Source organism: Mus caroli, chromosome 14, assembly GCF_900094665.2.
Source record: "Mus caroli chromosome 14, CAROLI_EIJ_v1.1, whole genome shotgun sequence".
Taxonomy (NCBI): domain Eukaryota; kingdom Metazoa; phylum Chordata; class Mammalia; order Rodentia; family Muridae; genus Mus; species Mus caroli.
This window is the reverse complement of record NC_034583.1, coordinates 5,481,204-5,493,840: the sequence shown is the minus strand read 5'-3', so window position 1 is coordinate 5,493,840 and position 12,637 is coordinate 5,481,204. Positions and strand designations below refer to the sequence as shown.

The following is a 12,637-nucleotide window of genomic DNA, read 5'->3' as shown; positions in this document are numbered from 1 at the left end:
AATGTGTCCCTAAACGCAGCACTAGGTTATGCGGGAAATGTTTGTTTTGTTTCTCAGCACTGACAAAGTTAGATTTTAAAATACATAAAATGAAGCGGTAATAAGGAATTCTGCCATCCTGAAAACCCCTTTCCCTCTAGTTTCACATGCAGTGAGAGTCATAATAACACAGAAAAGTCAGATAAAGCTATTTCAGTCACCCTCATGAATTATAGAATTTTAACTAAGTAATGCTGAATGGGAAGACATTTATATTTGCCAGTGCTAAACTTCTGTTTCTCCCAAATTACTGATAAAATACAAATAAAAATAGATTGGATTAAATGTAGTGCTAATATGTAATGTAAAGACTGCTTTGCGCAGTTTGGGATTTCGAAAAGTGCATTTAATATTATCGCATGCTATATGCAACTCAATAATATTTTGTCACTTTGCACTTCTGTAACACTCCGTATTTGCAATCACATAATAATGAAGAGAAAGCCGGATAAGTCAAATATTGCCGTACCACGGCAGTCTTTTCCTTCCTCCGAGTGAGAGTTTAAAAGATGGAATGCAGAAACGAACAGGGGGCTGAGTCCTAGCCTCTAGGTGGCTGGGACATGCTGTTCTTTCTTGTAAACAACTACAATTTGAAATAATACTTTTTCCTTTGTGCTGTTTTACTAGTTTGTAACAATATTGGAAGGCGTACTGGCAAAGTTATCCAGATATGACGAGGGGACTTTGTTTTCTTCGTTCCTGTCATTCACGGTGAGTAAAGCATATCCTGCTCTCCCGGTTGTTGGTCTGGTTCAGTTGTGGTTCTGCTTGGGTGAGAGGTAATGTGTGGCAGTGGCAATGTGTGTTCATTACATTCAAGCACTAGTGTAACCTGTTAACACTGGAGAAGAGGCGGGGCATTCATTGCCATTAGGCCGGTACGCTGTCCACAGCACTTGTGAATAGCCTACCTTCAACTGCCTTGGCTATGACAGGAAATGCAGTGTGGGCCACCATTTTTACCAGAAACTACTTTTAGTAATTGTATATGGTGACCTTCAGGTCAGTTGTAACTGCAAATACCTTTTTTATGGCCTTTACTCTACGTAGTTATGGTTTTCTTAACTGAGTTAGTTGTATACAGTTCAAGTCCAGGAAACCTCATAGAGAAAGGAGTCTTCATCCTTCCTAAGTGAGTGTGCTTGGTACACAGCCTCAGGCGGTGGGAGTTGAAGTACGTGGCCTTTATAGACAGAAAGTGCTTGCAGCTAGTGTGCATCCTTAGGAAAAGGAGTTCTCTCATTCTGCCTGCCTGAGCTCAGGAGCTGTTTGCATTTATAGCTTCCTGAGCTGTTCACATGTCCTTTCCAAATTCTTTGACGCTCCAATTCAGTGCTAAACTTGTGTAAGACCAAGGCCAAAGGTAAAAGAAAAAGAAAAACAGGAGGCAGCAGATTTCTGTGGATGGGTGGTCAGAGGAGGGAGCCATTCATCCTGCTTCCCTCCCAGTTCCTGCCAAGTAGGTACAGTAGAAGTGTTATTGGTTCTAGGCTGTTTTAACAACAATACAAGAGCAGCAGGCAGCCTAGGAGCCTTTGTCTGTAGTAATCTCCCAGTGAGCATCAAATGCCAGACAAGGTCCAGAACATCAGCTGCATGGGTACAAATCCTTATCTTTGGAATCCCTCGGAACTGAGTTCAAATCCTGCTATAATACTAGCCAACTATGTGAGCCTGAGTAGGTCTCTGAGCCCAAGTTTCCTCCTGTAAGGGTATGAGAGATGGATAATATCTCCCACAATGCCATAGAATGAGATGAAAGCCTCATGGTCTGATTTTGTAGTTGGACTCAATTAAATAACATCTTTTACAAGTAATGAATATGATGGTGATAAGATGCAATCAGACATGCATACAAGTTCTTTCCAGACATGTCCTAAAAAGGAGTAAATTTATGAACAAATATACCCTATTTTGGCTTTTCCTAGGCCCATAGTTTCTTCTTCCTAGGAATTAAGGCAGATGTTAACTGATAACATTTCAAGCCATTGCTAGATAGCATTCATCGTCAGCACACCCAGCTTGTTATGATGTTTAACTCTGACCTTCCCAAATATAAAGATAAATTTAATCCAGAAGTATGATGACCTTCATACCTGCTATTCATTGACAAAGTGAATTGATTGGGAAGGGGACAATGCAAAGAAACATTGAATCCAATTTCACTCTGAAAAACTATGTGTAATGTGTCATTATCTGCAAAGAAACCTATCTAGCCCACTCCTTTGACAAAGAAAGTATCCAAGACCCAGAGACGGGAGTCATTTGTCTGAGGTGATACAGCAATATGTAGAGTGGAGACTAGAAGCCAACTCCCCTGCCAGTTTCCAACCGCTGAGTGGCCTCTGGAGAGAGTGGGATTCTGCTGGTAAATGCCTGATGCTGGAAGGCAGATGGGCTTGTGAGTGGGCAAGATTCACAGAGAAGGATCCAGGGCACATGAGTTGGAGACAGACAAGGCCTCACTCTTCATTGCAACAGTGGAGATGACAAGGATGTGGGTGGGATAAAGTGCAATTTCTCTGCAAACTTCTCCTAGTGCCCAGAGACTAGTGCTTCGAGACTTCATTTTGAGCCAGTGTTTTCACAGCAGTGTGCTTGAACCCATGACCCAAGAAGGCCCCTTTTTTGTTTATGGATTCCGCTTTTGTTCCTGGCAAGACCCTCCTGTGGGATGAACTCTCCAAAAGATTTGTTAGCAACTGGCCCAGCAGCAGCCAGATGAAGAATTCAGGATTCCAGGAATTCCCTGGGAGAGTGAGAAACCCAGACCAAAGTGTCCCATGATGACTTCCCATCTTTCTCACCGAGCCTACGACATTGTACAGCCTAGAGGCATGCCCAGCAATGGTGCCGCCGCCGTACCGAACCTTCCAGCTCTGTTGCTGGGCCTGGAACTTCCCTCCTTGTGATACTCCTCCCACACACTTGGCCACACACCTCATGGCCACAAGCACCCACTTCTCATTTGCAGCCTATGATCTCATTGCCTGCCAGGATTCCAGTATTAGAGATGAGAACTGAACTTAGAGGTGGTGAGAATCTCTCCACACATGGATTCTGAGTTCCTGCCCAAATTGCAGAGGACCTCTGAAGGATGCTGGCAGCCCAGTGATGTTAACTTCCCAGAAACGGAATAGAGGTGGAAGAGGATAGAGGTGGAAGGGTGGGGGCCATGGTGAGGGGTGGAGTAAACAAGATATGTGAGAACAAGTACAGGAATCAGCTGAGTGTGTTCGGGCTCGGACAGAGGTGCGCAGCCTGTGCGGAGTCTGGCATACTTGCCTTTAACTCTGCTCCTATTTTCTGATTCCTTTCTTTGGGCACTTACCACATCCCCACCTCAGCAGGGCTGCCAAAGATGAGCCATGTGCTCGGCCCCCCAGAAAGCTGACGCATATCGACAAATATGCCACCCTGTCCCCCCTCTTTCTCCTGCTGAGCGCCTCCTTTGCTGGGTGGGCTTGATTTTGTGGTCCAAGCCAGACATTTTGGAAAACGTCTGCAGTGGCGCAGAGCAGGCAGGAATATTTATTTCTCATCTCCATCTGCATTGCTTCCTCTCTTGGAGAGGAGCTGGGGGAGGAGGGCGGATGAGATGTGGCTTCCTCATGCCAGCCCAAGAGGCGCCCAAGCGCACCCTCCTCTCCTCCCTCAGGGGCCTCAGCAGCAGTAGCAGCCTGGGACTGAGGGAGGCAGGCGCCTCTCGAACTTCTCAAAGATCAGCCCAGTTGGAAGATATAGTTAGCAACCATCCACCCATTTTCCTTGCCTGCAAGATGTGCTTTTATGGCGGATGCCTATTTGGAAAGGACTCTGCCTTGTGGGTAGTCTCATGCTGTTCTTTTAGGAGGCCAAAAGTCAGGGCAAACAGGTGCCCAGGTCCCTCTCCCATAACATTGAAATACATCACTCACCCTTGTCCAGGGTTTGGCAAGAGTGCTGCTCCTGAAATGAATTCATTTTCCCAGTCAGTCACCCCAAATTCCTTACAAAGCACCTTTGTGTCAGGTGTTGTGATGGTGCCAGGGTCACAGCAGTGCTCCAAAGGATGCTCTCTGCCCTTTGGGAGGTTACATTTATCCAAGGAGCCAGACAGTCAGAAAGAGAAAGAATGAATGATCAAGTGGAAGGAAACATTGCCTGGGACATAAGCTGGAGAAAAGGGGTGGGGGGTTGAGGAGATAGTATTTAAACAAGGACAACCCCTCAAGATCCTTCCAGGGAACCATGAGCAGAGATTTCTGGGGCCAGCTGTGAACAAAGAGGAAGGGAAGGGACTATTTCAGAGACAGCAGCAGCCACCAATGGCCACAAAACAAGGAAGCAAGAGACATTTCTGCATCATGACCCTATAAGGTGGAGTAGGGAGGTTTTAGAGATGGAAATTGGTTTGGAGAGGTCAAAGGGGAAACTTTGGTGTGGTATGTTGTGCTGAAGACTTTAAGGGAAACGAGTCCCAAGCTTAATTCAGATTCGGAAAGAAAGGCAACCCTAAATACATAGGAAGGAAGCTCAGCTCTGCCCCTTAGCATAGAGCTAGGTGACCTGGAGCAATGTCCCACTCCCTACATTTTAATTGCCTTTGCTGTGATAAATAAATCAAACATCTAAAATAAGTACAAAGGCATAACTTGTGTTCCTCACGTCCTCGCTGAGTGCCTGGCACAGAGCTAAATGCTCAGAAAGTGTGTTTCTGGGACTCTCAGAGCAAATCCGTTCTACCAACGCTGTTTAGAAAATGTTGGAAGCAAGGCTCAGAGAGGTTGGGCTCCACCTCAACTCCACCTGAGCAGTCCTCCACAGCCTTCACAGTGGGGTGAAGACAGGCATGGGAGGCTCTAACTCCACTCCACCCCCGCAGGACAGGAACAGCAGCTCCCCCCAGGCATCAGGATTTCAGCCAGCTACAGTTCTCCTTCCAAACACATCCATTTGTTACTTACAGAACAAGAGGAATAAAGCCCATGTCAAGGCTTCCAGGAACCTAATCCCTACTGTGTGTCCTGTCTTCTGGGTTTCTAATTGCTCACATCAACTGTTGTCATTATCATTGTCATTGTCATCGTCAGCTCCTCTTCCTCGTCTTCTTCCTACTCCTCCTCCTCACCAAGATTATAGTTGTTTTCCACTTGAGAGTGAAACAAAGTTGAAATGGTTGACTCCTCGAAAAGTTGTGACCAAGGCTAGAGCCAGTTCACATCGTCAGCAGTGACTGCATTTTTTTGTTTTCTGCTTTTTTTTTTCCAGAGCACCTTGAAACATGTCTGTCACTTTGGTAATGATCAGAAATGGAGCAAAGAGTTAACCTCTGTCCAGAAGGAACTGTGGTTGCAGAAGCAATTGGAGGCATAGAGTAGGGTGAGATTTTAGAATAGCTTGTTAATGTTTCCTCGGACAGTATTCTGGTTTTGCTTTGGCATTAGGAAGCACCCAGGAGAGGAAAGGTTTTTATGTTGTGAGCTGCTGATAGGACAGAGACTATCATCAAAGGCTAACAGCATCAGGCTATTGGCTGCTGGATTCCTGTGCTAACCAGTTAGCTAATACATTCTGAGTGGAAAGTCCTGCCTCAGATGCTGCAGCAGCAGGCGTGCCTGTCAAGACTAACTTACTGACACTATGAAATGATTTCTATGCATTTTTCTTGAGACATCCTTACAGCCAGACTCGGCCATAGGTTCAGTTCATGTTATAAATAAAGCCCACTTAGTTACTCTCTATGCCATATGACTCTTTTATTATGGCCAGTATAATTGCCTACATGTACACAACCCATCAATGAAATCACCTGGTGATGCTTTTAAAACCAACCCACTGGTACTTTATTCCTAAGTGGGAAAAATAACTATTTGGGGGGCTGAAAAGATACTCAGTGGGTAAGGACACTTGCTACACAACTTGGAGGATGTGAGTTCATGTCCCAGCACCCTTGCAGCAAGCCCAGAATGGGCTGGGGACAGAAACAGGAGGATTTCTGGAGCTTGCTATATAAAATCTAGGTCAAGAAACATGATCTCTAGGTTCATGGAGAGCCTCTGCTTCAAATAAATGAGACAATGATAAAGGATATCCCATGCCTTTACACACACATACACACATACACACACATACATATACCACATGCAGTGCTCACACTAAATGAATAAAACAAAATATGACAGGCACAATTATTTTATGAATAACTTAGCCTAATTATTCCATTTTGGAATAACACCCAGGCAAGAGACTTCCATTTCCCCACTGCCTTTGTGCTTCTACATAATTACCAGTTTTATTTTAGTCCTTTCGTAAACACATTTTTTAATACATGCTAACACACTAAGTACTGGGGCTCAGTATTAAATAAGAGAAACTACTGCTCTTCCTCTGTGTTTACATGCTGGAGATAGATTCCCAACAAGTAATTAGAAACATCATTACTTTTCAGAGAAAGAGGAAATTAGTCAGTGCAGTGGAATTACAGGGCAAAGATTCTCAACCTCCTCCTCTAGAGGCCAGCGAAGAAAATTACTTGTAGGGAGTGGACATGATCCTGTGTGTACAGATTGTGTCTGTAGATAAATATGCATATATGTGCATGTACATATGGAAGCCACAAGACAAGCAGGTGCCTAGGTAGGCTGGCCAAAACATGACTATCTCTGCCTTCTCTATCAACTGGGTTATGAATGAGCACTACCACACCCATCTTTGTATATATGCATGATGGGGGTCAAACTTAGGTCTCCATGCTTACATCACTTCTTAAGCCATCTCCCCAGCCCCAGAAGTGACTCAAACTAGACCTACAGGAGAGTTAGCATTTGATCTGGCAAGGAAGGGATATGGTTAAGACAAGGCAGAGAGAGAGGCCAGCTCCCTGGTCTAAGTCAGTGGCAAGCTGTGGTCTTTTGACACTGAAGCTGTGAGCTGCCATTAGAAGGTGACTTGAAGAGCCTTCCATATTTTCCTAATTCATTTTCCTCATAGCCAACTAGCCAAGTTCCTGTGCTCAGAAGCACTGGTCTCTATCCTGTGCTAGTCTCTTTCATCAGCCACCTCCAAACATTTCAGAATGTGACATGGGCTTTGGGGTCTGTGATATAGTATTTCATCACCTATTTGGATACCCTCATTTCAGATTGCTGCCTTGAAAGTACAGTTGACAATTAACATGCCTGCTGACTAGAGCAACATAGAGAAGAAAAAGACAAGCATCTGAAATCAGCTGTTTCCTTTAATGTCCTTTTGTAAAGACAGCTATCTTTGAAAGTGAACATGAGATAGACACAGTATTTTGTTCAGACTCTCAGGTGCTGATCAAGCTGCTCACAGAAACCCAATTGTGAAAGAAATACCTAAAAAATTTGTATGCAGTTTCACATGAGCTATAATTAAAGGTCGTTGAGTCCACCTTGACCTCCAACCAGACACAGTGGGACCTTATTGACAGAAATTTAAAGAGAGATGGTGAGAGACTTTGACAGGTTGTTGGCCGCTTCTGAGATCCGGTACAGTTATCTGCAGAGTAAGGCTGCTGACGTCAGTATTGGGTCTAGGAACCATGGACTTTTTGTGGTATCTTGCATGTAGCAGGTGCCCTGTGAATAGTACTTCTAGAGCTGAGCTCAGTTTCCTCAAAAGGGTGAGGAAGTTGAAATGACCCCATCTAAACATTTAAACTTTCATTAGTGTACCAGCCAGTTCTCCTCTAAGGCCAGACTTACCTGCACACAGGGTGAAGCAAGCGATTCAATGGATTTCTGTGTCCAGAATTTAGACCCCAAATATACTTTTCATTACACTTACTACATAGTTAGCATTTTGTCTTTTATTACTCATAATCTTTAGGATGCTTCTTTATCAATTAGAATATTAGTTAGGGCTATGAGGTAGAGTCAATGTTAAAAGTCTTGCCTATCATGTATGTGACCCTGTGTTTTATCCTCCAAAAGAGAGATGAGAGAGAGAGAGAGATTACCATGTCTAACATTGACATCAGTTATTCAATCAGCCATCATGTTTTAAATGACTGCTATATGTAAATTACTGAACCAAAAGATGTAGACACAAGACTTTTTAGCTAGGCATGGTGGCACATGTCTTTATTCCCAGTACATGAGAGGCAAAGACAGGGGTATTTCTGTGAGTTCAAGGCCAGCCTATTCTACATAGCGAATTATAGGATAGTCAGAGCTACATAGAACCTGTCTCAAAAAAATTTCTAAATGATGTATCTGACATCATTTCACACACACACACACACACACACACACACATCCTATAAATTACTACCTAGAGTACATTAATAAAAGGACCATTTGAGACTTTCTGATGTTGTGTTTTCAATGAGTGGCATTGTCTCGTTGGTTCCTATTGCTAGTAAGATCCAATTCTCTGTGTGGCTTCCAAATCTCCATGTTTATATTATATGTTAGGAGCTTGAAATTGATCAGGATGGGATTTGTCTATACTATCAAATTTAACCAACATACCAAGAAGAACATTGGTTCTTGTTGTCTGAGGGGTTTGTTACTGTTGTCTTTTTAGAGGGAGGCAGAAATGAGTCAAGCATAGGATGTAGCCACATTGTATCTAAGGTGGTGTCAATGTTAGATGTTATAAAAATTCTGCTTTAAGTACCCACCCACATGGGAGAAGGCCATTCTTTCTGAACTCTCTTTTCATCTTTATTTTTACATCAAGGATAATGTTTCTACTTAGGCCACATTTTATACTTCCCTGACATGTATCCTGGGGGGCCTCAGCTCAACCCTCTCAACAGGTAATCATGTCTGCCTAGATTTAATAAATTCCTGTTATTTGCATATACATATATATGCAAATATATATGTATATATATATATATATATATATATATATCCCTTCTCTTATCTAGAGTGGCACCGATGTTCCACTTAAAGTAGGAATGGGCTAGATTTGGGGTTTGCAGAGGAGGGTGGTGTTGTTTGGCTTACATGGTCCGTAGCTTGAGGACTGAGGAGATGGCTCAGTCAGTCCTGAGGGGACCTGCTTTCAATCTCCAGGACCCATGAAAAAAGCCAGAGGTGTGTCCACACGCTTATCGGCCCCAGAGAAGTAGATATCTCTGGGGTTCATTGACCAACAAGCAGAGCCTAATCAATGAACTCCAAGTCCCAGTGAGATAGCTAATCTCTGGCACGTATCACAAACCCTAGCAAGAAGGGAAACTTCAGAGACAATGTTGGCCCCTTCACTCAGAAGGTGACTATTCGCAAGAGCTCAGTGAAAGCACTGAACTAGAATGTTCCATGGATAGAAAGAAAATGTTTATTGGAGCTCAAACTACTAAGGCTTCTAGGGGTGGGGCAGGGACAAAATGGGGTGGGGGGAAGCAGGTAGATTCTATATGACAATCAGGGTGAAGTCTTTGAGCTGAACCAGGAACTAGATGCCCTTGCAGGACTTGTTGGCTTTTAAGTGTGTATTAAGGTGGGGTCTTGGTAAACAGAAATCTGCCTCATAATACTCCTGGGGAAAACTGAATTTACTCTTCAGTTTACCCAGTTACAATTCTTATCCGGGCGTGGTGGCACACACCTGTAATCCCAGTACTTGGGAGGCAGAAGCTGGTGGATTTCTGAGTTCAAGGCCAGCCTGGTCCACAGAGTGAGTTCCAGGACAGCCAGGGCTACACAGAAAAACCCTGTCTTGAAACAAACAAACAAAACAAAAAAAACCCAATTCTTCTATTTGCCAAGTCAGAGTTCTTTTTGTTTAGGACATTGTCACCAGCACTGCCATTTTGGAAAACCCTCTTTGGACGTAACATCCCCACTGGAGTGCATCAACAGAGTCCGTAGCCACCCAGCACTAGGGCTGTGCTGAAGCTGGTGACAGAGCAAGAGCAGGCATTGATCTCTTGGAATTTGAGTTCTGGTCAACTTCTTGTTGAGAGATGTTCAAGGCAGAAAAGTAAGGCCCACAGGTGTCAGGGGCAGCAAAAGAAGCTTGTCTGCTTGCCTGGAGAGACTTCGTAATTACAACTTTGCAATTCACAGCTGAGTTTTCTCTAAAGATGCAAGTATGTCATATAAACAAACAAACTGGGAAGCAGTACACTGTGACCTTTAGGAGGGCAAGCCATTAGGTCAGCCCGCACTGTGGCTACTTGTGGGCCTTCTGAGGAAGTGACATTAAGGAATGTCACTGAGCCTGATCTCCTCATCTGTCAGTGTGATGTCTGTCAAGCTCAGCAATGGCACTGTGCTCAGCCTCAACTAGGATAGACTAAGCATTCAAGCATCCTTCAGGCTTAGGGGTATGGAGACAGGCTGGCTCTAAAGGAATCCTTGAGGCTTGTCAAATTCCTGTCTGAGAACAGAGGATTAGAACAGAAGTGAGGAAAACTTCCAGTTTTTACCAGATATCTGTTCAGAAGGTTGAGACCATACTCTCCATAGATGTAGGTCTCTGAGCACAGCACTCCAGCAAAGGAGACAGAACCGTTCTAACCATTCTCCAGCAAATGAGGATACAGCTTCTGAGCAGGGTGTGGAATGTGATGCTTCTGCTTAAGTAGAGACAAAGTTTCCTACCTTCTGCCCAGCTTTCCAGCAGTGCTACAGCCCTTTTCTTAAAGAAAGGCAGGGGCCCTGAGTGATCTGTTGGTATGGCCCGTGGTACACTCACATTGGTACCCTTTATCTCACCACAGCAGTTGACTTAGCATTTGCATTGCTGCAGTGAAACACTAGGACCAAAAAACAAACTGGAGATGTAAAGATTTATTCAGCGTACACTTCTCCACTGTAGTCCATCACTGAAGGAAGCCAGACAGGACAGGAAGCTAGAGGCAGGAGTGATTGATGCAGAGGCCATGTCGGGGTACTGCTTACTACTTTGCTCTTCTTAGCCTGCTCAGCATGCTTTCTTATGAACCCAGGACCCAGTCAGGGGTGCTACCACTGATAATCACTAATTAAGAAAATGCCCTACAGGCTTGCCTACAACTAGATCTTATGGGGCATTTTCTTAATTGAGGTCCCTCCATTCAGATGACTTTAGCATGTATCAAATTGGCATAAAACTATTCAGCACAGTAGTTAAATCACAGACGATCTTATGAACATGCACAGAAGCCGAGCAGCCACTGACAGTCCTGTAGCCAGGATTTGGTGCTCTTGTCCACAGATAGGTGAGGAAAGCCAGGGCGTGCTCCTACCTTCCCTGGCCCCCTAGAAATCTGCAGTCATCCTCCATGAGGCAATTCAGAGTGTCCATGATAGTTACACAACTATTTATGAGGTTCTATTTGTGATGGATAAAACAATAGTGATTTTTGTTACCACAGTCACCATTTAATAGTTACCTGCAAGTTATCTCAAGGAAAACATTAACAGTGGCCACACTGATAACCATCACTCACAGAAGGAAACTGGTGCTTAGAGAAGCAGTCTACACAGAAGTATGTTACAGCAGTGGATCCTTTGCCGCCAGACCAGAGAAGTTCTAATCCCACCTCTTTTCCTTCCCAGCCATGTGTTCTGTGAAAGTACCTTAGCTTCCTGGAGCCCCGTCTCATAGTCCCCAAGTCAGGAAACAGGCTCTCAAGAATTAAGAGTGCACATTAGGCATCCAGGTAAACACATGTGGGTAAAGCTGTCCATATTTCCTGTATGACAAGGTATCAGTGTCAAGTACATCCATGTTGCTTATCATACAGCAGCAACTACCTTGTCCCCAAAAGACAGAGTGGCAGAAAGCAGGAGCAGAAGTGAAAATGTGGCAACTGTCCTCTTTTCTATTATCTGAACTTTTTAAGATATTTCTCATATGTAGGCCTCTTCAGGAAACTTTCTGAAAACAATATAATACTTCACCTCTCTGCTCAAGCACCAATTCCAAAAGCCACTGATCACTTTTTTGAGCCATGAGCTACTTATGAGAAACTGCCGACGTTCACAGTTGCCACACCTGTGAAATAGCACTATGAGAGGCTTTTCCCTCTTTTTAATTGTGGTCAGATACACATGACCAAATGTACTATTTTAACTCTTTTGAAGCATTCAATTGGATGGCAAGATTTTCATGGTGTTAGGCAGCCATCTCCCTTTCTGTCTGCAAAGCTCTTTTCATCTTGAAGAGCTCAGCTCCACACTCCTTTATGCCACATTCGATTCAGGGATCACATGGACTAGAACACTTCACAATTGGCCCAGTATGCCCTTGATCTTTGGCAAGCAATAAAGACATTTCATCCCCTCTGGTGGCACAGTTCTGAGAATCTATCCTGCTGTCTGTGATTCCACATACACTTCAAGGGTAATGTTTTTTTTTTTCCTCCAATCCTCAGAAAGCATTGGAAGGGATTCTCACTGTCATTGTCACTTGGCCCCAGGCAGGAGCCACTGAGACTTGCTCAACTGCTCACCCGCACACACAGTCCCAGTACAACCCGCCCACTCGCACATTCTGTCTCACCCAGTCAATCCTCGGCTGGCACTTAGCTCACATTCCTCTTCCCAAGACACACGAAGAGCATGCAGACTAGGGCTGGGGGATGGCCAAGTGTTGCTTTAGCCTTAGAAGAGGGCATACATTCCATCCAAACCATGACTCCGTTGAAGAG

General features: G+C 44.2%; 1 protein-coding gene across 25 annotated transcripts in view; it reads left to right on the top strand.

The window, feature by feature from the left end:
* The window catches only part of Cadps (calcium dependent secretion activator), a 442,533-nt gene that overhangs the window by 374,092 nt on the left and 55,804 nt on the right, over window positions 1-12,637 (top strand). For all 25 annotated transcript variants that reach the window (XM_021182627.2, XM_029468964.1, XM_029468977.1 and 22 more), the window contains one exon: window positions 670-753. In XM_021182627.2, the coding sequence (XP_021038286.1) occupies window positions 670-753 (84 nt within the window). The remainder of the gene's footprint in view (window positions 1-669; window positions 754-12,637) is intronic.